The sequence below is a fragment of the Pezoporus wallicus genome, unplaced genomic scaffold (genome assembly GCF_028554395.1).
Source record: "Pezoporus wallicus isolate ANWC-B61680 ecotype Strahan unplaced genomic scaffold, APGP_CSIRO_Pwel_v1 contig_3568, whole genome shotgun sequence".
Taxonomy (NCBI): domain Eukaryota; kingdom Metazoa; phylum Chordata; class Aves; order Psittaciformes; family Psittacidae; genus Pezoporus; species Pezoporus wallicus.
The window spans coordinates 832,718-859,934 of NW_026637826.1; the positions used below are offsets into that span (position 1 = coordinate 832,718).

Consider the following 27,217-nt stretch of genomic DNA (forward strand, 5'->3'; position numbering starts at 1 on the left):
CCAAGGCCTCGTCCAACCTGGTCTTGAACACTGCCAGGGATGGAGCATTCACAACCTCCCTGGGCAACCCATTCCAGTGCCTCAGCACCCTCACAGGAAAGAATTTCCTCCTTATATCCAATCTAAACTTCCCCTGTTTCAGTTTTAACCCATTACCCCTTGTCCTATCACTACAAGTATCCCCATCTAAATACGTGTACATATGTAGGCATACATACAACCAAACACACCGTTTCCCATATTTTACTGGGAAAGATAGAGGCCAATCTAAAATCCAAGCTCCTAAAGTCTTACAGAATTGAAATTTAAACCATAAGCAAAAAAGGAAAACGTAGCAAATATTTACCTCACAGCATCAGAGGAAGTTAAAAAGTGAGAGATGTTAAAAGGAATAGTACTGACCATGCTACACAAGGAAAAACCTGGTATCTGTGAAAACCAACAAAAATATAATGGCCATTGTCCAAACCTATACACCTGCTGGCAACAGACATTGCATCTCTTATCTCTCTCAGTCTGACATCAAGATCTCCTGCATCATGTTTGCACAAATCTCATTAGCTGCCCCTCGTGATTGCCTGCCTTTTAACATCGACTGATTTATTTTTTCACGGAGTAGTGCTGGCTCTAGAGAATTTAGAGGAATTGGGATGTGATCCCTGTATGGAGCACAGCTTAATTCTCATTCATCAGTGCAAGGTTTATTTCCTGCAAGTAGAAGCACAACCTACCAAGACTGTACCGCAATGCTCCGTTTGATTCACTGCTTAAACAAGCTTGAGAAAGAGGAAGTGGCACTATCTGCTGTTTCTAGGTGATGCTGTAAGATCACCGCTCGGTGTCCCTAACTTATGCAGGTAAATCTTCTCCCTCTGACACAGAAGGAAAAGAGTGAACCAAGCAGTGAGGAGCCTTCTGACTTCACATGTCTACAAGACAAACCCAGCAAATCTTGTTTGCTCCCTCAGATTTATTAGATATTTCTCAAAAGATCTGTGTGCAACCACTGCCTGCCCTGCGATGTTTTATGCTCCGCTGGTCATCACTGCACTGCCTGTAACACACAACTCCAGTCTATTAGCAGGCCAGGGAAGAAAAGCCATTTTAATCAGATACATCGACGGATGCACGACAGGCTCATAAAGTTTTTAAGTGTGGCATAAGAACTAACTTTAAAGTATTACTTCCATGAGGAATTTTAACCCCTAATCAAATGAAACTTAAAACCAAGATACAATGAAAACCACAATAAATAACGTCACAAAAAAGTAATTCTGAGCTTGAATACAGCTGTACTCTGAAAACATCAATGCATTATGTATGACTCCTATGAGTGACATAGGAGTTTGTCAGTGCAAATAACAATGAATTGCTATCACAGTCACCACCCTGACAATGTGCCTGGTGCTTCCCCTCAGTGCTTACTGTCAGTTCCATCATCTCCCTCCACCTCCTACAAGCACGCTCCTAACCCATTAGCTAAGCAACATGTACACATACTCCCTTCCTGGCAATGACAGTGTGCTGCTACACATGCCACACACGACGCCAGGATCTGCTTTGTTAGAAGCAGTGTTGTGCCTCCCTGCCACAAACTCTTCAGCATAACTTGCCATAGACGATCCCTGAAATGTTTGCTGTGTTGTCATGCTCCCAAGGTCAATGCTCATAAAAGAAGACCCCTCTGCATTCAGTTATCTGAAGCACACCATGGAAACGCATTACAGATAAATATTATTCCCTGAACAGAAGTCACTGTGGTACTTTATCCAAACACCCAGCTACCCAGGCAGTGGGGAAGTAATTCAAACCCCATCTATTTTTTTTCCTTCTAACATATGAAGATGGGACCTTATCCTACTTTTGCACTCTCTTTCTTTTAAGATTGATTTATGATAGCAATTTTCTTCCATCTGCATATCCATGAAATGCTGTGAACCTGCAGCAGAGCATAAGCTTATTCTAAAAATAAGAAGGCTTCACAAAAAAATGAAGCCATATAAGAACACCCATGGTGAGCTATGAGTACATTACACAAAGCACAATAGGGACCCTCTGTGGAACACAGCAGCCCTAAAGTATTCTAGGCACATTTTTATCCCTAGCAAGCAGATAAAAGATGACTCTTAGTTTTCAAATCTCTACAGGATGAAAAGAAATTCACCTTGGATTACAGTAAATACCATACATTAAAAGAGACAGACAACAGATTTCTCTATGGGAGCCATTTTTTTTCATGAGCTTATTCTGATTTTCCTGTTAAATTAATGACTCGTGACTGCTTTAGACATTTGCACTCTTAACTTACTGGATCGGTAACACGGAATGTCTAACTTCCTTTTGGGAAAGCAGCAGAGATCACCCACCAGCATCTACATGGAGGCTTTAAGGATTTGACATTCTGTTTTGGGTTTTGTGGGCACGTCCGATGGGTAAAGCATAAATATCCAGATAATATTTTAAACAACATGGGAAATATTTAGGTACTGATAATCAAGTGAACATGAAAGGGCTAATCTAAAAGCTATTAATACCACTTAATTTTAACAGAACTGGACTGCAAACTCCATATATCAAGTTTGCCTACAAATGAGGGAAAAAGTTATTAGAATGTACATGCATGCCCTGCAGTGCTAAATGAAAGTGACCCAAACCTACTACTTCTACAGCTGTCAAGATAGTTTTAAACGCCGTTGATGAGAGCTCATGATACAGGTCCAGCATCTGTGATGCCACAACTATAGATGCCAAGGTTGGAGAGAGGGTACAGACACATTTTACACCAGGAATGAGTTTTTAAGGGTATTATGAAAATCTCATATAGGGCTGATGCAGACAGAAGGAAGCTTTTTGCAATAGCTCTGGTTTATAGCTAAGCAAAGGACTTCCCACTGAAGCTGTCAAGTCTGCTTCTTTCACAAGTACTAAATTAACAGGGATTAAATGTTTTTATTTTTAATACAAGAAAGATGTTCTTGGACTTCCCCATTACAGGGCTCTGAGGCAGCCCTTCAGGGCATCGGTTAGCACGGCATGCACAGGCCAATTATTTAAACAACTCCAGGAATGACCACTATTAAAAAGTTCCCTAATCTCAGAAAGTTCATCAGCATCATTTTAAATTCACAATTAGACATGATTTTGTGAGGTTGTCTTCCATAAAGGAATGCAAAGCCTGGAAGAAGGTAGGTTGGGTTTAGTGTATTGTGTATGGTCACTGGCTAATAAGGAGTACAAAACTCACCTATTTGCAGAGCAGCTGCAGTACAAAGAGTTCAAGAACAGTGATGACCTTGGGAAAATTGTGTTGGCCAGTCTACTTCAACACTAAGAAACAACTGACTTTACCCTTTGCCAACTCCACGCAGAGCTCTCAATGAACTTCTGAGGGAAAGCAAACGGCTGAAGATACCACAGCTGTGATCCCACTGACCCTGGACCTAAACAGGCACCTTGGTTAAATCCACAGGGACAAAGGAAGGAGTGAACACAGTCTGCCTTGCTGAGCTTGCCTAGGAATAACCTGTTTGGTGTTCAGTCCAGTCTCTGCTAATATTTCCTCAGAGTTAAAAAAAAAAGGCTGTGACTTGCTGCAATGACTCTGGCAGTTTGCTTCCTCTGCAGCTAGAACAGGCAAGTTCCATTAAGCTTTCCTACCTACCTAGAACACAGTCTTTGATTCCTCATGCAAAAAGCTAGCTTATAGTTATCACAAAGCTCCACAACAAGGGGGGCACCTAGAGATGGCACCTGCCATCATCTTGTGGGAAGATTAAATCACACAATTAAACTGCAGGTACTAGACACTGATACTCACCTGGCTCAAAATTTATTTTCTTTGTAATTTACTGCCAACTTGTACTTTACAGTAAAGGCATAACTTTCACTCATTGAACAGGAGAAAGGATTAGAATCAGTACTCTGAATTAACTAACTTGTACCCCCCCATCCCAAGAGGGCCCAACCCATGCCCCTCTGCCCCTCTGTACTTACTCTAATGCTCTGTGTAGACTCAGATGATATTTCAGTTACTACTAAAAAACCTTATTCCTTTACCAACAACTTGCTTCTTCAGCTGTGCTGTTACATCATCACGCTCAGTGTTTCCTAGTTAACTTGGTCAGAAGAAGGACCAGCTGCAAGAAAAGAAGTGGGCATTCCCATTAGTCTTGGCTGCCACACCACAGAAAACCAGCTCAGGGGTGTTAACATCTCAGATGATCCCATTTGCCAGTCCGTAGGATCATGGTCTTTGGATCCCTCAAGCTTCCTTCCTTCCCTTTTTATCCATTCCAAAATACTCCTCCAAATTTTCCCTCTCTATTCTCTAGGAAAGCCAACCCTTTTGATCTGCCCTGCAAACCTTCTGAGTGTGTTCCCAGTCTTACAGCCTCCAGGGAACAACAAAATGTCCAGGGAGAACACTTCAGTACTGCCCTGAGAAGAGAAAAAAAGTGCAGATAGGACCTGGAAAGCCTTGGTGCAGCCACAGTCTCCTTAGCAGCTCTGTGTAGGAACTGCTAACAAAACATGGAATCAGAGAGCATTTCCCTCCGATCTCAGACAAGTAAGTGATCCCAGCTGCTTCTCTCTGCGACAGCAGTGAATGCATTTCCATTTCTGACGGTCTTTGGGGCTGCCAGCCACACTCTTGCTCCCTGGAGAAGTAGGTGACACTACTTTGTTGCACAGAGAAATGGGAGCATTGACCTTAGACTGTCTGCTTGGATATGAATCTTAACTGCTCACTTTGCCTTCAGTTTATAAACCATATTTTTTGCCTCCTGCACTGACCTAAATACTGCGATGTTTGGTTTACAAACATGTCAAGGGAAAACTGGTTTTGCCCTTGCTCTACATTTCCCTTTCTTTTCTCAGTTTAGCATCTTTAATATAATTCCTTTGCCCATATTACAGAAACTACGTTTTCACATAAAATATTTTAGTCATTTGCTGGAATTCATAGGCTGTGAGTGGGTTTCATATCCCACTGTTTAAACAGTCAGCACCAAATCAATTTATTTATATAAAATAAACAATTTGCAATTAAAAAGAAAACACATTTAAAATGCTGCTGCTTTGATTCATGCTTGCAAGGCTATTTTTTAAAAACAGAAAGTCAGGCTGACAAGGAAAACTCCTGTTGCTACAGTTTACAATTTATAACACAAAGAAAAACTCACCTCATCTGACATTCATTTTCATTCCACTGCCTTTTGTTCCATCAGACTACTCCCTCTGCACACCTGCTCTCTATCTCCATTTGTCTGATTGATTATCCTCACTTCTCCATAGGCTCTGACAGGGTCCTTCTCCAGCTTCATCCCCATTTTTTGCCTCATGTGGCTTAAATCTCCATCCTAGACATAGTGGCTCCTCTCAAAATGAAACGACACAGAAAGTACCAATAAACAGTTTTAAATAAAGTAACAATAAATAGCAGAACATCTTGGCTGTGTACCAATTTCTGGAGAATTTATAAATTAAGCAGATTTGAGAGCAGGAGGTGGCTGAGGGGTTTAGGTTTCCATGTGTTATGTACTCCCATGGAGAAAAAGCCATATTCAGAGATGTCTTTATGACAGTATTACACCTATTATTTCCCTTAAATAACACAGAAATTACTACCAATTCAGAATCCAATACAAGTGCTGAGCAGTATTTTCTGTATGTGAAAGTATCACATAGGCGCATGTCAGTTTATTTTTTCCAGCATCAGATTTGCTGGTAGTATAATTAATTCTTCCCAGGATTTCCACAATTATCATTCCTCTCTTGTCCTGCTTTCAGTTTGTTGAACCTTGCAGAAAATTCCTGCTGTTATGCTAAAACATACCTGTGCTTTGTCACTCATGCAGCTTTCTATATGGAAACCTTGTAGACTTTTATTAGTAAACAATTCAAAAGCAGATACACGAGCTTCATAAAGATGGGTCTGAGTGTTCCTTGAGAGGACTGCAGTAGAGGACAAAGATGGTCCAGTGCTCAAAGTGCATCTTTGATACCTAGTTTTGTGTTCAGTTTCCTTCTCTGCCTGAAGTTCACGTAACCTTTCCTAGTCTTTCAGTTCCAGATTCTGAGGCAAACAAGTCCTTGAGTGTCTTTGAAATCAGCGTAGTCACACTAATGCACCTTCATCACTCCGTAAGACTGGGAGGGGTTTGAGCATGATTAGGGCATGGGCATTTGAGAGACTGTTTGGCAACATACAACATGTCAGAGAGGCACAAAAGGGAGAAAAATATTTAAAAGTACTTTTGCACAGAACCATTGCATAGCCTCACATTGTCACCAGCAACCCTTTTCATTCACACATCTCTAAACCAGCCGGCACTTACCAGATGCCTGTTTGATTCTTTTGCCCTGGGGGGATTTGGCTACCTGTAAAACGGAGCCATTCTTTCCATGTAACAAAGAGAATCAAATCACATATGTCCGGATGGTGAGATGTGGGTGTCCTGACAGGAATATTTGGCCTCACATGTCCTACCTTATTTTTTATTCTGTAAATTCCCCTCCGAGCAGGTTATTACTGCCTGTGAGTCACTTCATTAATCCGGAGAGAAGGCTAGAAAACAAGTGAATAAACACCCTGCTTCACAACCTTCTGTCTGCACTGTTTACTTCTCTGCTAATGAATGAACAGTGAAAAAACAGAATTAACCTAACTGGGGACATTCAAAGGGACATTAGCTCCCCTTTGTCAATAGCTGCTGCATGGGTCTGTCAGTGCTTAGACTATGTGACCATAGGGTGGTCTCTGTTCACTCCCAATGACAGCGTGAATCATAGAACCACAGAATAGTTTGGTTTGGAAGGGACCTCACTCCAGGAAAACAGTGGAAAGGGACATACATGCACGTCAGAAATAAGAGCACAGGAGTCTTTTGCATGGTCACACCTTTCCTACGATAAGAGTGATTTAAAAAAGGTGTATTGAACATGGAACAGCTGTGCTACCAGGCACACGACCCTGTCTGCAGCAGCACAAGGTCAGATCTCTCATAGGCGCTGTGCTGGAACTCAGCACATGCTCGAGCTCTGCAGCTCACTCTGCAGCTCACTCTGCACATGGATGGGGCTCTTCATTTGTCACAAATACAGCAGGCAACGGCCTGAAATGTCCTGCTCCCTTCTTTAGGGCTGTCAGAGTGATCCTATCTCTAGCGACATGAATAAAGATAGAAGATGAAGGACTAAATGAGAAACAAATTACTGTAGCCTCAGTTCTGCCCTCCAATGCAGGAGTCACAGGAATTCAAGGTCTGGCCTCTGCTATAACCAAGGCCTGGATTTTACTCTCCTCTGCAGTCCTGCAGCTGCAGAGACAGATACAGATGAACTGATGCTCAGTGCAACCCACTCTTCATCCCAGTTCCTTTCAGATTCACCTCCTTTTTCTCACCTCCCTTAAAAGCATATACAGAATTAAACCTTAGGATTATTATTTCAAACACCACAAGGTGTATAGTAAGTCCCTTTCAACTTACAAAGATAGGAATATCACACAGTTCCTTCATAAAACAAGTATTTAATGCCCACAGACAGCATTGTAAACAACATCCAGACTACTATGAATTATTTTCAAAGCAAGGCATGATGCTAAGTCTGCTTGTACACTTTATACTGCTTTCCTCTTTGTTCCTACACATGCTGAGATTTTGGAATTTAGACTAACGTTTGTATTTCTGCACTTTGGTGCATAGTTGAACACACTCTGCTCTGATCTGCTTTCAAAGAGAATCTATTAATTTCTATATCACGGAAGACTGATGTTCAGCCCCGAGCTAAACATACAGTCCAACAGGACATGAAATTCAGTATTTGGCCATTCCCATATGATTTCTTTTCCTGGTCGCACTGTATAACAGGACAGCACCTTGTACATGTCTTGCACATGTGAGTGGTGTATTTCCACTTTTGTGACAAGTGGTCACAGATGAAGTTCTGCCCCTGCAAATCATCACACAGATGATAAAATATGTTCAAACATTTGTTGCAGAAATTGCCACCTACCTCCACGTGTCCTATATAAGAAGATGATGTTGTAGATGATGTTGTCCATGCTGCCAGGGCTGGACAGAAAGACTGGACATCACTGGTCTATGACATTGCCACAACGCACTGACTTGTGTCACTGGGACTTCTCAGGACTTACAAAGACAGGCAGACAGCCTCCAAACCTGGCCTGAGCACTGACAATAAAACATGCCGACATCTTTGGGCCTGGTAGCATTTCAGATCAAGAGTTAGTATTTTGCCATGCTCCTTGACAGCTTGTGACATACCAATGAACATAAAGCTACTGTTCAGCAAGTAAAACAGCCTTTCACTAACGCTACAGCTATTTTGATGGAACACAGTTTTCTTCTTACAATCTGACTGTGTCAGGAGAAACAGAAAATCCCCTTAAGTACGACTTATAAGTGGTCAGTCAAGTGCTAACCACCGGTGCATCACAGACAGTCTGCTTTATCCCTCACCTGCCACAGAGTTCAGCAGACCATAAGTGGGGAGGACTGCCAGTAACCCTTGCTAGATGCTGTATGAAAGTCCAGCCCTCAGAGCAGACTGCTCACGCCTGCTCACCATTTGTATTACAGCACAGTTCTCATTCTGTGCTAACACCTTCTCTCCTCCAACATATGCCTGCTAGGACTGGGCCTGTTCTCAGGGACAGGATGATAGGACATGATCTGCCAGGCAGCTTCCCACAAACCTAAAGTTTCCTATAGAGCTGAGGTACAGATACTGACCAATGCGTACAGACAGACAACTACATCCTTTTACCTGACCTGCCAGGCTTCCTTAACACAGGCAATTCTAGCCAGAGCTCTCCCCAACTGCTTCACTCCTCTTCCTTGGACTAAGCAATGTCCAGTGGCAGACGGGAAAGATGTGACAGAGACACAAAACCACACAGGTACGGGCAGTGAGAACCCTGCTTTCATGAGTCTGTGGGAAGAAAAAAGTGAACCTGACAATGAAAGTTCAGGCTGAATTTCTTGATGCTTTGCACCAGAGTATAATTCTATATATGTAAATGTAGATTTGATTTGTACTTCTGAACTGAAAGCATCAGGCCCACAATACCTGAAGTACTTTCATGTGTACTTAACTTTAGGATACCTAACTTCAAAGACGCAAGCACACAAAATCAGTCTTGCCATGGTGGTCAAACAGAGCAGCACGGCTCCTAAAACCAGTAATTTTGGTGGAATGGTACTTCTGATTAATAGAAATTTGAATGAAATTTCTCCTTTCTTGTATGCAGTGGTTAATCCTAATTAAGCAAGCTCAAGGTTTTCAGTTGTCCAGATAGTATTCTTTCCTGTTAGGGTGGTGAGGCACTGGAATGGGTTGCCAAGGGAGGGTGTGAATGCTCCATCTCTGGAGGTGTTCAAGACCAGGCTGGATGAAGCCTTAGGTGAGATGGTTTAGTGTGAGGTGTCCCTGCCCATGGCAGGGGGGTTGGAACTGGATGATCTTAAGGTCCTTTCCAACCCTAACTATTCTGTAACTCTATGATTCTATTAACTAGATTCTTCCACATTATTACTTAAACATATGCAATGCTACATGGCACACAAATATCAACTTTCTGTTTAACAATTATGAACTTTCTTCTCAAGTTTTCACTGGAAATGATTTTCCGAAGTTGGGAATAAGATCAGCTCCAAAGGGAAATACACAATCTCAGGAATCCTACACAGAAAAGTTTTAGGCTTAAAAGAAATGCTTTAAAGTTAATTTGCTCACACAAACCACCACCACCATTTAGGTTTTATGCACAAATAAAGTAACTCTATATATTAGACTGGAGTTATAGAAAGGAGGTTTGTGTAGATCTGCTAGGAAAGCAAACAGTGTTAACTAATCCCTTATTATTACTGAGTTTCTGTTAGCCAAGCTAACTTCAGGTGATAGCACCAGATGCCTTAGGACACACAGAGTCATAAGCACTTTTTGAGCTTACTAGAGAGTTGTTCCAGGATCCTCAAGGAACAGCTTAAAATCTGACTTTGTGCAGGAACAAGAAATTAATCGAGAAAACATCTGATAACTCTACTGAGTGCCAGCCAAGGTTTGAGCTGGATGCAGAGACACTATTACGAAACAAGAAGGCAGACCTAGCTGAGTCACTTTATATCAGGAAATTCAATTCCTTCCTACTCCTTGCCTTTAAAATATCCTATAGCAAAAAAGCAGCTTCTATAGGATTTTTTTATGTTTAAGAAACTGAGATACTGCAGTCAAGTCTCTCTAAAGGAAGCACTCGTGACTTCCAAGCAGTGCAAAATACATCAAACTAGCAAAATCAAGAAGAAGATCAAAGGATTTTAAAGGAAAATAACTAGACCACCTTGTCTAACTCTTTGTAGTTAAATGAAGTATTCCACATAAAGACTTAAAAGCCAGGAGGAAATAAAAGTATTTCTGCTCTAAGTGGCTACTTCTCAGTGAGATCATGTACAACTAACACCAAGGGGTTTTGGATTAAGTTTTATAATCCAGGGCACTAGCATGTTCTTTACAGAGCTGACTGAAAGAAAAAGAAAAGCTTAAATCCCATAGGAAATAGGATTTTAAAGTAACAGAATTCCCCAAGAAATTTAAACACATTTATTCTGTATAAAGCTGGAAAAAAAGCAAAGTTTAAAACATTGTGTGCAGGAGCTGAAAGGGCTGATGACTTGACTTATACCCCTGCATTCACCACGGCACCTTGGGGATGAGAAATGATGATGGAAGAAGTGCATCAACCTCTGGGAGGTCTCAGTGAGGCAAGCACAGCAGAGCTGCTCATACACCAGCAAACAGGGGGCTTCAATGACCCTGAAGGAAGACCAGCAGCCTTTTGGGTTACCTCTAAAGGAGACACCTGTAAATACTGGAGAATTTACCCCCAGCCCATTCTCAAACAGGCAGAAAAAGTATTAAGTTCTAGCTAGGTTCATTTCTTTGTGGAGGTCTTCTATCACCCTCAGAGGGAATATTCTTCCTACCATTAACTATCGCTTGGTACATTCCTCCTTACCATTTTACATACAATGGAGTTTCTAGTTTCCTGCCAGGTAATGGATTTCCTTAAAAATCTTCCAATACTTTACACCAGAAGAAGTTCAGAAATAAAAGATGTGCTACAACTGTAATGGAGCCAAAAAAGAAAACACATGATGGAATGTTAGCCTTGAGACAACTAATCAGACTTTTACTCAAGACAAAAGTCAAACACAAGAGTGAGAAAGTGCAAGAGAGAAATGCAAACTGCCTGAAAGCAAAAAAGAAAGCTAACCTCACCTTGACAAGGTTTCTGCAAGCAGAAAGGGAGCTCACTCAGGCAACTTTGGAAAAGCAGAACTCAATCTGCAGTGCATATTTGTTCTAAGTTGCTCAAAAGAAAGAGGGCCATTTATGTGGGATACTAACAGCATTTATTCAAAAGTCTCATTTATAAATATCAAACTGATGTTTGAGAGTGGTGAGGCACTGGAAGTGGTAAATGCCCCATCCCTGGCAGTGCTCAAGGCCAGGTTGGACACAGCCTTGGGTGACACAGTCTAGCGTGAGGCATCCCTGCCCATGGCAGGGAGTTGGAACTAAACGATCTTAAGGTTCTTTCCAACCCAAACCATTCTGTGTTTCTGTGAACTGAGCCTTGCTTTAGACTACCACAGGAAGGAAAAAAAAAAAAAATAAAAAGGAGCTGTATTGTAGATTTCTCTTTAGGGAAACATAATTATTTTGGATTTCAGGAACGACTCCGCTTGGAGCTGCAGCTAATATCCTAACCCCAATTTCCTTGAGCATTACTCAAGCAGTAGCATTTTTATTTTAAAACCCCTTAGTCCTCTTCCCCCACCAGTATTTCTCTTCTAACACTTTTCTTTCTAATTTTAGGCTTTTGAGAAGTTTCTTTTCCAGATCAACCCACTCTTTTTCACATTTAAATAATTTTCAGTTTTTTCAAGAGCTCAGCTTTAGCAGGTGTTTCAGTAGCTAAGCAATAAGAAATCTCTTGAGAACATCTTCCATGTTTCCCAAATGGATTACCCTGTTTTGGGAGAGCAGTATTAAGCAAAATAACCATGCCAGTGAATTTCAAAACTGAAATAAACCTGCTAAGATGCAGAAGACAAAAAGACACACTCCCTAAAAGAAGCACTTGCCATGCTCCCTGTTAACAAATAAGGAAGGTGCAAGAAGCAGCAGTGGCTGCAGTCGCAATACCAGTAATTAACTTGAATGCAGTAAAATTCAACAGAATAAATTTAGAAGCTTAACATGGAACAAAACGATGCAACTCCTCCTTTTCTGAATTATTCAGCTTCACTGCAGCCCCAGGACCATGAATGCTAAATGGTTTGCAACCATGAACCAAGTTAAGTACATTTCAGTGGCTAACGGTGGAAAAACCCCACATGCTGTCAAAGCAGCGGCGACTTTACTGGTAACTTGGACCCACAGCCCCCCCCGCTAAAACATGTTTATTATGAACAAATCTGGAAGCTGAAGTGAAACAAGGGCAAGATACCTGGACACTATTTTCAAGTACCACCCACCTCTGGCCCTTCATGTCACCTCCAGCTACTTGAGAGCTGCATTTTTTCACTTGTGGCTCCTGGAAGGTAAATGCTGCAGTACATTTCAGCAATTTCTTCTTCTTACAGTGTCAAGTAGTATGAGAAAGCCCACTGACAATAATGCCTCTGTGCCTTCATGCAGCTAGAGCAGACTTAGATCTTAAATGTTCATCTACAGTCACAAGGTTATCTTCCACATTTCCCTAGACTGCAGGAACATCCTCCTCCTCCAGTGCAAAAAAGGCCTAATAAAAACTTGAATCTAGCTTGCTCTGTCTCTACAGAGGTAGCACTTGCAGTAATAATATAAGTTAGAGTAGAATACAACAGCAGACATATCTTATTCTTCAACATGGCACGTCATCCCCCATTTCTACTCCCTTTGCCTCTTTAATTCTTCTAACCACAGAGACTGAAAAAAACTAATCCTATTTTAAAGCTGTACTTAATGCTCAAAATGCATTTTCTTACCCAGTGCAAAGTTTTCAGGGGAACATTTCTTCAGCACATGTTATGACCTGGGATTGCTCTAACCTCAATTTTCCAGATGCATTTCAGTACGTTCCTGAACTAACCTGGCTTGCTAGCTTGCAAGAATTTTTAATAACATCCTTTTTCTTTGAGGTTTCAAGCCTGTGTTCTCTGTCTTCCAAGTGTGCTTCCTTGTCTTCCTTCTGTTTAGGCTCTCTAGAAGAGTATCAACTATTCTCAGCTTCATTCTCAGCTGTGCCAGCTTGACTGCTGAGAACAGCCAGGTGTATTTGGGAAATACTGGAACCTAGGAAAAAGAGAATTCTGATAGTTCCACAAAAAACTCTTCAAAACATGTAAATCAATTCCCTTCTTGCCTTCACTCTCTTTTTCCCTGTGGCTGAGGGTGTGAAAGGGCACTGGTCAATGAGCTGGGGTACATCCTCAAGTACAAGTTTTACCCCATTAAGTACAGCAGAGCTGGCTCCCATGGCTGGCCTTATCCTTAGGCTAAGCATGGAAATATATCAAAGCAGCTGGATTCAGATTAACACCTCTTCCCTACCTTCAGCACAGGTTTAAAACAGTGCAGGTGCTTATGATCATGGTCAAGGAATTTAAAGCTTCAGATTTCTCCTCATCACTGTATCTTCCTTTTTTCAAAAGTGCCTTTGTCTAAACACGGACCAAATAAAGTCTGAATTGAAAAAGAGGACAGGAAATTAGATCAAACTGAGTATGTAGCATTCTCATTATCCCTCATGTCAGACAAGTCAGAAGCAGTTACATAATTGGGCCTCCAGACTCTAGGCAGTGAAGTGTTAAGAGGGAAAAGCAATCCCAGGACTGCACGCTGGGTTTTGACAAATAGAAAAACACAGAAGTAGGCCAAGAGCTTGCCATCAATGTTGGTTTTTAATTGTACCACGTCAAAAAAAAAAAGGTTCATGTTATGGCACATGTGGTCTAAGAGGTAAGAAACCGTGTAGTGCAAGAAATGGAGAAGTGAGGGAGGGAATCTGATCTGTGCTTGCATACACACTTGAGTGTGAATCAGAGAAAGAGCACTTGTGAGTAAGAATGCATGTCTATGAGGAGTACAGTGCCTAGAAACACAAGGGGAAGCAGTGGTCCATAAGCAATTGCTATGAAAAGGAATGGGGGTGGGGAATTGTGCACAGCCCTTTTTTAGCTTCTGCTGCAGAAAAAATAAATAGACCTTTTAATCTGTGCTCTCCTCGGCTCCTTCTCTATTGACCATTCATTTCTTCTTTCCCTTCCCAGCTCTTTACCTCCTCTATATGGCTGATGAATATGCAAATGCACAATCAGTTCTGTAATAGCTTATCCTTTCTAAAAACAGGCTATAAATTTGGATCCTAAGCAGCAGCTTCTAAAAAGACCATTATATTATATGGCTGGGGGGAAGAGGCAAGACCCAAATACCACCACTAGCACATCAGAGTTCAGCGTGAATGCGGCTAGAAGGCAGGCCCTTCATCTAGCAGAGCTAGCAGCCAGAAGGGAAAGCTCTGCTGCACAACTACACATGAACCTCCTCCTCCAGGCTCCTGCAGGGCCAAAGCCCACATGCTAGCCCTAGGCAGGGCTCCCTGCAGGCTTTGGCAAGAGCACGAATGTGACACAGAGCCCGAGATCCCGCAGGTTTTGGATCTGATTGATGCCAGCTACAGGAGCTGTGGGAGCTCTCGGGAGAGCCCCGGTACCCAGCGCAGCAGCCAGGGCTCTGCAGCAGCAGAGGGGCACACAGGCAGTGGAGGCTGCCCTGTGCCCACACACACACACACACACACTGCCACGGGTGTCTGCAGGGAGGTACAGACGTGTCCAGAGACATAAACGCTGCTGGGGGCACATGTGCACCCCCAGGAAGGGGTGGCAGCAAACATAGCCCCCAGACCGGGGCCCTGGCAGATTCTCAGAGCTTCAGTTGGCTCAGACATGGTTAACACGAGAGCGAAGCTCTGACCCCTGCCCCTACTGTGCCACAGGAGGCAGCTGTGCCACAAGCTGGATGGCAGTTTGAGGATGCGTACACTGCAGCTCAGATGCTTCCCAGCTTCCCAAGGAGCTGCCTCCTTTCTTCAGTAAAATAAGCACACTTTGGTACAATACTTGCATACACTTCCATGTCTGCCATTTTGAGGCCCTTCTCAGGTTTTCGCTGGGCTTTACGGTATTCCTGGGTGTTGTCACTGCAGGGTAGAAGGCAAGAACTATTAGTCCAAATTTAATGAGATGGTATTGTTCTACTATACAGGGACTGAAAGCTGAAGGTGCTGTCCCCAAGTTCATCACTTCATCACTCCAGCTTGTGAGCTGCAGTGCTGGAGCCCCACAGGAAGGAATCAGGCCCAGTGAGCTTTTAGCTCCCCATGGAAAACTGCTCCGGAACAGACACGTCTTCAAGCTCCAGAGTAAACTGACAAGATGCCAACTGGAAACTGAGTGCCCCTGCTCAAACTCTGGGCAAGACAGTAGCAGAAACATGGGCTGCAACAATTTCAGTACCCAAGGCAGCCAGGACATCCTGCATTATGCACAGGTTGCCCTATGAACTAGGCCAGGGGGGAGCATGCATTGCCCAGGTGGGGCACAGAGATGGGAAGGTGGGAGTCATGTACTCAGCACCCTCAAAAATTGGGCTAAAGGGGCAGAAACTTGGATCTGGCTCTAATGTCAACTGCTGCACCCTGAACATGTCACAGCTCTTATGTGCTATAATTTATAGGCAGTGAATAATATTTGCATAATTCAGAGGGGTAATACATAAGAACACACTATAATCACAGAAATACCTATATTCACAAAATAATTTTAAAACATAGTTTTGCAGGGGCTGATTTTAAAACCAAATCCTTGTCATCTTAAAACCCACTCCAGACTGGGCAGCCTTTGAACACGAACATCACTGAACACGTTCCTTCTCCCCTTTCCCATCACCTTCAACACAGATGTACCTTACAAAGCAATACAAATTCTGCAGCATCTCAACAAATCAGGGATGACAGGAGGAAGGAATGTTATAACATGATTTATTAAAATCAGTTTATAAAACCCTAGGGCCAGTTCACAGAGAAGAATGGAAGTCTCATCCGACATTCTGAAGATGGGAACAGGGCTCACCAGAAAATGTCCAAAGCCTTGAGGTGATCTTTGTTGGGGTGACCAAATCTGTTTGGCAGTCAGACGTGGCAATTAGGATCCTCTCTGGTGCCTTGTTTTCCTTTTTAACCTTCAACATTCTTCTCAGCCTATTACCACTACAGTACCCTGTGTGCCTACCACCATGGCATTTTTGCCTGCATCACTGGAAGCACAGGATTCTCACCCCAGACTCTGATAATACTTTCACAAATATTTGTTTCACCTCAACTTCAAAAAAAAACCACACCAAAACCCAAAAAACCCCAAACAACCAAAATACAATGAGAGGAGCTATTTTGATCACAAAGTAAAACAAATCAGCAAACCAAAGCTAGAATCCCATAAAACAAAGACAAAAGATGGGGGGGGGGGGGGGAATAGGTGGTTATACTCAAAGGTGATTTCTCTTAAGTGGCAAAAATCTTTGGATGCAGAAACACTGACAAAGCACTGCAAATAAAGTAGCATCCTCCCCTCCCTGACCCCAGGAATAAACCCAACCCCAGCACCACAAAACTTGTTATGATCAGCAGATGTCAGGCACAGGACCTGGAGGTAATTACCAGAAGGGATGCTGGCAGACACCAGGGTCTATTCACAGGACATGCATTTACCACTTCTTCCCGAATTTCAGAAGTCTGTTTTCTAGAGCAGTCTCTTGTATACAATTGCATGTCCAGCTGCACACCCTAGAGGTTATGGATCCAAGAGGAACAGCAATATTCTCTGCAGGATACTTTCAACTAATTCAATCCTTATTAAACTCTTCACATAAAGCACTATTTAAATTAAAAACATTACAAGAGAGGGATGTGACTGGCACAGACATGACACAATGGTTACAATTTAGAAAACTTACATGTTATCAAATGAGACTCCAAGACAAACTCAAATCTTCACATGAGCGCAGAGGAAGACTTTATAAAAATGGAAATGTATGGATGCTTTTTTCCTGCAACAGGAATAACTGATTACTGTTTAGAGGTGATATTCTGTAACTATAGGAGGTAAGTTTGGAAATAATTGACTATTACCAACTCTAACATGAAATGCTGTCCAGATGCATCCATAATAGAGCTGCACCCGTGCTACTTGCATAAAGAGCAGTGACATTTTTCTCCGTTCTCACTACTCATGTTTGAACTGCTAGAACTCTCCTAGCAGAACACTTGGCATTTTTCTATTCCCAACTTGAAAACAGTAGCAGAAGTTACTCTTGTAGATGGCTGTTAAGGCCTCAGTGCATTAGTATTCTGAGACTTCCACCTGATCTTTCCTCTCATCCAACAGTATCAAAGCCAGAACAAAAACCCGTAACATTTCTGGTATTACTGTCCCTTCCCCGGCAATATGCAACAGAATCATGTCATATATGTTAGACTTGAAAAGCAAAGCCCCAATTCAAGTTAGAAAAATGTAATCATTCACACTGCTCCCTCTTGGCAGGATAGCTTCTTCTTGATCTCATTGCCCAGATTTGTGGTACGGACTGAGTTGATCAGACTGATTTTCAGTTGTTCCTTTTAAAGTTCTACCCTCCACCCACAGGTCCTTGGCTTCTCACTGGTTATTGCACCCCGGGGCTGCAGAAGAGGTGCCTGCCTGCTTCTGTTTCTTACGGCGTTTGTTCAAGAGGCGGTTGTTGGATGTTTTCAAGTCTTTGATTTTCACCTGATCATAGTCCACTCTCATGGTAGCCAAAGCACTGGTCATCTCCTCCTGTAAACCAAGGAAGCAATGTATTGAAATCCCTGAGGCACTGAGCATTCAGCCACTTCCCCCCCTCCACTACTGCACTACTGCCAGGAGATGAATGTACAAAAAGGAACCCTCTGTTACACGACGGCCAGAAATAGCTGAGCCCTTCCTGCTGCGGTGGACTGTGACTAAAGGCTTCGTTCTACTCATGGACTCATTCAGGAGGAACTATTCACACAGTGTTTCATACATGAGCACGCAGGACCACACTCCACTGGCCTAAATTCCACCATGTCTCTATGCACAGCATTTCCTACTGCCTGGCTCTGGGCCTCCATCAGCCTCTGAGCCGGAACTGCCTGTACCAGACTCGGAACGCTGCCTGCCTTGCTCTCTCACCAAACTAGGGTAGCAGGAGCTGGAATAAAGAGCCCACATCAAGTTGCTTAAAATTATGTGCTTCAAATTCACATGCTTCCTTAGTTTGAGTTAATGTTTAATTGCAGGCAAATTTAAAACTTTTAGATTAGGTTGTGAACAAGAAGATGTCAACGAACATCTAGGCATTTAGCTCAGGAAAGGGAAAATGATTAAATATTATGGGAATGTCGGTGGCCCAACGGAATACCTCTGGGACCTAGACAAAGCACAAGAATGGAAATGAAGAAGGCTGAGTCAAAAGATCTGTTTGATCTCTTTGACTTAGGCGGCAAAAGTTGCCTAGGTCTCTGAAATTTTACTATTACACAGCTCAACACCTGAGCCTGTTGAGCTATGGAAGGGTACATCCGTGCCATCAGTAATCGTATTTAAATCCATTTAAATCCATCAGTAATTTAAATAAAATCAGTAATCAGTAAAATACACCTCAGGAATGTTGCAATTACCAACATGCCAAGCACTGTAAGTGGAGAAAATTCAGAACTAATTGTAAAAGCATGCCAACCTGATAAAGGCCAGCAGGAAAGAGTCAAGGCTTGCAAACAACTTTTAGTCTGCTCTATAGTTTCACTTTGCAGGAAGCATTCAGCTGTTATCACTACAAACTGTAGGTGAGGCACCTGGTTAGACTAAGGGAAAGATAGATACGTTGTTTTTCTCCCCTCCCATGTCATCACAAGGCTAAGGCTATTCAATGCTGGTTTACAATACAGGAACAGAGCAGAAAACCAGAATGTAGCTCAACCGTCCCACCCTGTCCCCTGCATTTCCATCATATTCTTCACTTCACTTTAACAAACTTGAAATTCCCACAACACTGTCCCTTCTCCTCTGTAACCACATACAGGGGCTCAGCAGGTAGCATCAGTAATACCTGTGACATTTGGCACAGCTGCAAGGATGTCAGATGAAGCTCAAATAGCATTCTGGTTTTTAACAGTTGCATACACTACTGTTCTAACCAAGACTGTTTATGCTTCCCTTGTTAAACATGGCTGTATTCAAACTAGCCATGATCTCCAAGGATCAAGGAGAAGCCAGCCTATCTAATCTCCTACCAGACTTGACTTCAAGAAATCTGAACTACAGATTGACTCACTTTAACTTCATCCCAGTGGTCTTTATCCTCTTGCAGGACCCGTGCAGTATGAAGAGGGGTTGGTGGCACTGCCATTGATCTCTGAGAAAAGGGAAAACACAAAACAAGGGGTGTGCAAAATCACATTTGGGAAGTAACTGCTCATGCCTATGTGTATGGAGGACATAAGGCTCTACCTAATGTCCTTCAGTGGCCCTCATTATTCATGCTTTTAAGCACTCTATAAGCAAAGTCATGTGTGAGGTAGAAAAGGACTGTAGTCACCACATAACAGTATCTTTAAAGAGCAATCAGTGCCAAGTTTCTTTGACTCTGCTCCCCTCCAATTCAGCCAAGTGTTGGATAAATTTTTATGTTCATTTTAGATTTTACCTGGCATTTCACTATTCATTAGCCAATGTTTTAAAGTGGTTAACTGACCTTTATCTTCTAGGATTTGTGTTAGGACCTATTTTCTTGTACATATACATTAACTAAGATTGCCAGTTTATCAGATCATAAATGTGCCCAAAAGGGGAAATTATACCATTATTCAGAGTAAGGCACAGTTCAGAAGACAATGAATCACCTGAGATGCTCTTCCACATAAAACCAAGATCTATGCTCAATTGCCATGGAAGATCAGCAGATACTTTAAATTAGAATATAGTACAATTTCTAAAACACGAAGGACAGTTCCCTAGCTAAATTCAGCAAGAATCATGGCATTTTCTTACCAGCCTTGTAATTTCATTTGGATATTCTATCTTCCTTATGCTTTCTACCCAAACTTGCTGTCTACTGGCATCCTACGCCAGACATAGCTACGTATCAACAAAGTCTAAGGAGATTCCTGTACACATCACTGTAAAATAAGCATTACACTGGAGGCAGTGCTTAGACACCACCGAGCTAACAGCAGCACTGCAGTAGTTACAGAAGAAGAAATCATGAATCCTGCATGCTCTGGAAAGGCTCCTAGCTGTCCAGATATAGTTCCATCAAGTCCAGCTGGGATGAGAGAAATAGAAAACCAGCTGACAGGCTTTAGTAGTGTCCCTGAGGAGGTGTTGCAGGTGCCCTCCTATCTGGTGTGAGCTGCTACTTGATAAAATAATCTTACCTACAAGATAACAGCCAATTTTTGCACAGTCCACAATAATACTTCTGTATCCATTTAATGACAAAAATAAAAATAAAAAAGAGGAAAGACAAACATCCTCCTTCCCTGCTTGTGCAGGGCATCACTCCCAACATGTTCCCACTTTAGGATTTAGGAAAAAGAAGAACACAGGCATTCACTGTGTTGGTCTTTCCCCCTCCCTCCCTCTGCCTCAGGGGAACAATAGGTTCAGCAATAAAAAATGCCAACCTGCAGCTCCTAGAGCATTCTTCCAGGAACAGTATTCTAGCCCAGCTCTTTGGTGCAGCAGAATCTATAGACCTTGTCTCTAATCTCCTCCTTATTAATTGGTTATATGCATATTTCAAGTAACATGTGTCACTGTAGGTGGTAGCTTCCTTAGCTATTAGGCACTCATTCTGTGAAATTCATCGCCTGCTGACTTCTGAAACACCTCCTTCTTGGGTCTTCAAACACTTAAAGCTGGAGGTATTTATTCTTAACAGTGATTACAATTTTATTTGGTTAGAAAGGACAGAAACATTGTCTAGGTTCTGTTCTAGTTCTAGGGAGTTTTTGTAGCCTCAGTTTCTCAGCTTTTCCAATTCTAAATCTCCTTCATTGGGATCTTACACAGCTACATTTCTGTATCATTCTAAGGGCTTTCAGATCTTCCAAGAGACACTATAGAAATGCTGCCTCTTTCTGCACCTACCTCTGAGGGTCAGCAAAGACAGAGAAAGCATTATGGGAGGAACAGCAGTACACGTGCTCCTGCTCCTGGCTGATGATTTTTGGGCAGTGAGAACAAGAACGGTGTCCTTTCAGGCACAAATGTGAGAAGGACAAGCTATTATTTTGAGTGACACCTGCAGAGCAGAGATGATACCCTGAAACTCAGCCTGGTAACTCCTGGGACTCCTGTCTCTTGTTTGAAATTATTAATACTGTATTATTAGAGTTGTTTGTTTGGCGGGGGGGGGTTTAAACCCAAAAATATTTTTTAAGGAAAAGTAAATTCAACCAAGCCAGGGAATGAAACCTGAGCTGGGACCATTAATAGCTCTGTGTACCACCCTACCTGGCAATCTCTCCCAGGGCACTAAGCCGAGACCCTGACTCCTCCCTCCAGCACTTCCAAACTCTGCCAAGGATGAGAATCCCCACTAAGCACAGGACGGTGTTCAGGCTAACACAGCCATGCACAATGGTGCCTGAGACCACTAATAATATCTCTCTTCAAATCCTGCCCTGATGAAGTAAGTACATAGAGTTTGTATTTCTGAAGAGAGTAACACATGTATATGCTGAAGAGTCAAACAGTGACTGCCTGCTCACAGGAGATACACATACATTCGACTTTTGCTTCCAAGAATGCTCTTGTGGGTGTCTCTCTGTATTACCTCTAGTAACACCAAAAATTGTGGGTCTTCAGGCAGATGGCCCTCTGTGGAGGGCACAGTAAGTTAATTGAGCTATCAGCAGTACATGTAGCTCCACATAGCACAGTAAGTTCTGCAAGTAAGAATTCATCTCAGGAAAAGAGATCTGAAACTCACATTAATCCAAGGGTGATTCATAAACTGAGAAACTGTCATCCTCTCCGTTGGGTCAGTCTTCAGTAAATGGCGAATCAGTTGTTTGGCTGAAAAACAAGACCAACAAAGGCATGTTGTAGCCTCCTGCTGTGTTCCCAAATAACCTTGAGAATGCAAAGACCTGCTAAATGAAGAAAGATAATGTTGCAGAACTCAAAACACCTACCTATGGCTATTAGCATGTTAAGAAACCATGTACAGTGTGGTAGGCTACTATGCTTAAAGAGTCAGAACAAGAAAGCATCCAAAACAAGAGGTACGAAGGAAAGACAAAGGAGTGGGGATTCCAGCTATGCTATCTACATCACCAAATCAACTGTGGAGAGCAAGAACTTGAGAAAAAGAGAAACACAGGAATAGAAAGCTGCCACGCTGCCTGTCTGAAAGATGCTAACAAGCTTGGCATTATGGGCTGAATGAATGCATAAGCTGATGTTTTGAGAAATGACACAGAACAAAAACTAGCACAGGCTGTGGAAAAGGACAATATACTTTTGACAACCCAGAGGGCACTAAAAGGACAACAAAGAAGAAACAGATTGCACAAACAAGCTTTGCTTAGATTTTATTTAGATTTACACATAACTTCCTTGGGATAACCTAAAAAACCTTCTGAATAAGAGTTCTCTTTCAGAAACATCAAATGCAGCATGACTAAATGCTTGTAAGGAGCTGCCAGAGGTACAAGTTTGTCAAGTGAGGCTGCAAGAGTTTTGCAGTAGAGATTACCTAGAATCTAAAATGTACAAAGAAAGAAAAGGAGGGGACCACAGAAAGAACCCATTAAAATGATTACAGAAGCTGGAGAGGAATTCAGAGGAAGTCTCCATAGTTGATGGAATGATTAAAGAATAGCATGACAAGAAAAGTACAGAAGAGGGAAAAGAAGCAGTCTGCTGAAGGTGCCTGATCATCCTAAAAGACACAAACTAGCTGACTGAATAGGTTTAAAGGTAGAGGGCACCTATCTTCATTCAGCAAGCACACAGAAACCCTCCAAATTTTCCAAGTGCATGTTCTCTCACTGAGCTCCCCTAGAATTTTAGTAACTGCTGTAATAAGAACAAGAGCCAAGCCAGTCAAAATATTAAGCCAGAAACCTCCAAGTAAAACATCTTCCTTACTAAGGCTCAGTAGCCTGTGCTGTACATGCAGACATGACATCCAATGAGGGGTTAAAATGCCACAGATCAGTAATTTGTTATTGCTAAACAGCAGACAATAACAGGATGCAAGCAACAGCAATGTAAAGGGCTTGTTAGAAAGACATGCTCAGAGGTTGCTGACCTTCCTCTCTAATAGGAAAGGCACGTGAGACTTCCAGCTTACCAGGATGTCAGAATAACAGGGTATCAAAAACATCCACTTCCAGGACATTGGTTTGAGCCCATCCAAGTCACAGCTGAACAGCAGCAGATTTTGGTCAACGATTCATACAAAATAAATTGTTGACCTTCATTTAAGTGGTGGCTGGCAGGTTCCCACATCACAAAAAAACAGCAGGAAAACTTGCCATCCTTGCGGGCTGCATCACCAAGGAGGGCAAAGACTGAATAATTTCTTAATACAGTTTGCCTTTCCTCCAGCTCAGCTTGCATTGCAGCTGTCCTGACAGCCTCCTTTCTCAGGATTAAAGACTTCTGTTTCCAGAGGGTTTAATCTCAGCATTCACTAGCACTAGCTGCCATCTGGAAGTTTGCAGTAGTCATTTACTTTCTGTAGCACTGTTTGCTGCCAGGATCTGAGTTCCAGTCATTCTCTGTATCACCTTACAAGTAATAATTTAAGTTCTAAACCAAAAGGAAACATAACCAAAGACAGGCTTTTAGAAGCACACCACCACCCACATGCTCATCATTACCTTCCTCTGATACCTCAGCCCACTCTGGATTGGGAAATCCATATTGCCCCATCCGAATTCTTCTCTTCATGCCTGGAGAAATGGCTTGACCAGTGTTTGAGTAGAATGGAGGGAACCCACACAGGCTGGAAGAGTGGACAAGAGAACTCTTAGAACTCAGAAAGTCCTTTCAGCTCTTACAAAGTCCCATACAAGCTCGTACTCTTCTGCAGGTTGCATGATCCTAGTGACTAATTGCTGGCAAGTGCAGATTTGACAAGATGTGTCCTTGTGTTCATTGAGCCTCTTTCCAAATACTTACAGAATATATGTGATGACACCCAACGACCACATGTCACATGATTTGTCATACTTCTCAGGACCAAGGACTTCTGGGGCTGAAGAAGATTAAAACCAGAAATTAACAGAGCACCAGATGTTGCCTGTCATCTTCATCACCTTATAAGTAGCAACACACTTCAACAACAAGCAGCGGATGCATTAGAAAACTGCAACTCACTGCAGGAACTGGGTGGTACTTTCTATTGACAAGTTCCTAAACACATCTGATACAGCTTTAAACCAGGAGGAATGGAGTTGGTAAAATGCCCTACTCTTCACCTTAGTGTCTCTCTGCTCAAGAGAGTACTAAGATTACAGAAAAGCAGAAGGAGCTATAGCTAAATGTGTACAGGGAGACACTGCACCGAGAGAGGCAGGAGCATATGTTCCAGAAATCAGAACAGAAAAGACCTATTTGAGCTGTGATAAACTTTTGAATGATACCTAGCTGGAGTGTGCTTAGCTCCAGCAGCTACAGAGCACTCTATTTTACTTTGGCCTCCAGAGTATTATATTTTTCACTAAGTAACGAAAAAATAGAGATACCCATTTAGAGGGGATGCTTCTGCTTTCCCCTGAGGCAGGTGAACTGGCAGGGAGCTTGATTTTGTGAGGAAAATGATTCTCTAGACATATGAGCAATCATGCTGGTTTATAAAAAGGTGTTGAGAAGGGAAATGTCAGCTTGTTTATAAACAAATATAAAGGCATAAAACCCTGGATCTGTGAATTCCTTCACATTTTATCACTAATCCCATCTTGCAAAAATATAGAAGAAACCATCAGGAAAAAAAATCCTGCTACTGTAATTAGCTGCTAACAGTGAATAACAATATTTTTCAATAGAAAAAAACCTATAAAACTTACATTGTAGAGTAGAAATAATTCTTCCAAAAATAATAATGAAAAAAAAAGCCTTTTTTTCTCTCCAACAAAATTCCAAATATGGACTGCCTCAGTCATACCATATGGAAAATGACTATCCACTCAAAGACCAAAAGCAATGTACTCTAAAATGAGGGCAGAAAGGACAGCCTACTATGGCTTTCATCACACACTGCCCTGTCTTGGGACAAAATACAGGCAAAAATTTAGCTGTGATGAAGTCACATTTGTCTTTTATTAGTAACTCCTACATTTGCCAGCTTTAAGAAGCTTTATTAGCTGAGGCAGTGCTCTCCCGGTTCTCTCCTATTGCACTAGTTAGGCTAAGGAAAGTTTCGCCAGGAAACACTCAACCAACCATGAAGCAGAGTTCAACTGTGGCTTTTATCACATCACTCAGAAAGAACATCAGGATTACTCAAAGTGTAATCAGAGGCAACATGCTCTCTCTCCTTGATCCTCATTTGTGTCCCCTGTTAAGGCTGTTTTCTCTGCAACCAAGGAAGAAAGCAGGAGCGCTGACCTGTACTGGAACCAGACTAGGCTTGGGTTGGACCCCAGTTCAAATTCTGCAGGCTACCTCTTTACATTGCATCCGCAATAGAAGGTTTCCCATCCATTCCTACAGTCCACAGGGCCCACTACAAGGGGGTGGATGACAGAATGAAAGACAAAACCAATGCATTTTGGATAACTTACCCACATAATAAGGAGTGTAACAGGGGGTCTGCAGTGCATTTACAGATGTTTCTTTGGCAAAGCCGAAGTCTGTGAGTTTGAGGACAGTATCCTTCTCTTTAGATGTGTAAAGCAAGTTTTCAGGCTGAAAGACCACCAAAAGAAAGGATAAAATGGACAATGAAGAGATACCTCTAATGAGCTCAGAGATCAAACCATTCTTGCTTGCCTGGATCTGTGTCTTGTTACTTCTCCCACACCCCCCACCATACCATGCAGAAAGTACCCTCCCAACACATAGCATTTCTGCTGTGACTAAGGATCAACATCCTCCTTGACGTGGTATTTAGGAGAGCAAATCACAAGACTCTCATCAGGTCCAATGGATTCTTGAACCCCTCTCTAATTTACATGCTGTTCTAGGATTGTTCTGTCTGATCAACACACCAGTTGATCTGACAACACTCTGTACCACATTCAAGTAGCTAGTGTGGAAGATAAGAGAAGTCATCATCCAAACTCTCTATGAACAACTAACACAACTCCATCAGAATTAACTGATACAGACACAGCCTCCTTCCTGCCCCCCACCTCCCACCTCTGCCACGTGAAACCAGGGTTAACTCGATTCTAGCTTCACGCTCCATAAAGGCTCTCCAAAACCAGAAGTGGCACAGAGGGAAGTATACAAGTGCTTGTGCACAAGAGCAGGGACAACAGCACATCTCCAGAACCTGCAATTGTTTGAACCTGTTTTCCAGTTTCTCAGTTTTAAGGAAGCTACAGCCTCTCTCATGTTAGTGTTTAGGGACATACAGAAGGAAGGACTTGAAAGAAAACAGGATTTAGGACTGGAACCATTTCTATGGGAGTGCACTGACTGTGGTTAGGAGGTGTCTGGGGCTAAGTGCTTTGGTTTCCATGGTGGGATAGGCAATGGCACACAGCTCCACAACAGTGAGCAGATTTTTAGTCTAAACTGTTCAGTCATTCTCCAGTTCCTACCTAAAGAACCCTCAAACATCCCACTCAGTGACACCGAGCGATGACAGCTCTCCCTCCAGCTAAACGCACAGAAGCATCTGTAGAGAATTCAGAAACTCAGAGCTGCAAAATCAATCAGGTGCCTCAGTCTACCATTATGTAACCTGCTCTCCACCCCACTGCCTCAACACTGCGCTGAAACCCCCTCAGTGCAGCTCTCTTGCCTTTGCTCTTCACAGAATGAAACCAAACACGACACTACAAACCCTGTCAAACCTCCACGACAAGATCTGTGTACCCTTGGTAGGAACTGGGAAACTCCCCATT

The 27,217-nt window shown here is 42.4% G+C and overlaps 1 protein-coding gene across 4 annotated transcripts in view; it reads right to left on the bottom strand.

Moving 5' to 3' along the window:
• Positions 1-17,118: 17,118 nt before the first annotated feature.
• MAPKAPK3 (MAPK activated protein kinase 3) overlaps positions 17,119-27,217 on the bottom strand; it is a 113,294-nt gene continuing 103,195 nt past the window's right edge. For all 4 annotated transcript variants that reach the window (XM_057407691.1, XM_057407693.1, XM_057407695.1 and 1 more), the window contains 6 exons: positions 25,928-26,051; positions 24,324-24,399; positions 24,023-24,147; positions 22,123-22,208; positions 19,462-19,542; positions 17,119-17,942 (listed from right to left, as the gene is read on the bottom strand). In XM_057407691.1, the coding sequence (XP_057263674.1) occupies positions 17,784-17,942; positions 19,462-19,542; positions 22,123-22,208; positions 24,023-24,147; positions 24,324-24,399; positions 25,928-26,051 (651 nt within the window). In that variant the 3' untranslated portion in view covers positions 17,119-17,783. The remainder of the gene's footprint in view (positions 17,943-19,461; positions 19,543-22,122; positions 22,209-24,022; positions 24,148-24,323; positions 24,400-25,927; positions 26,052-27,217) is intronic.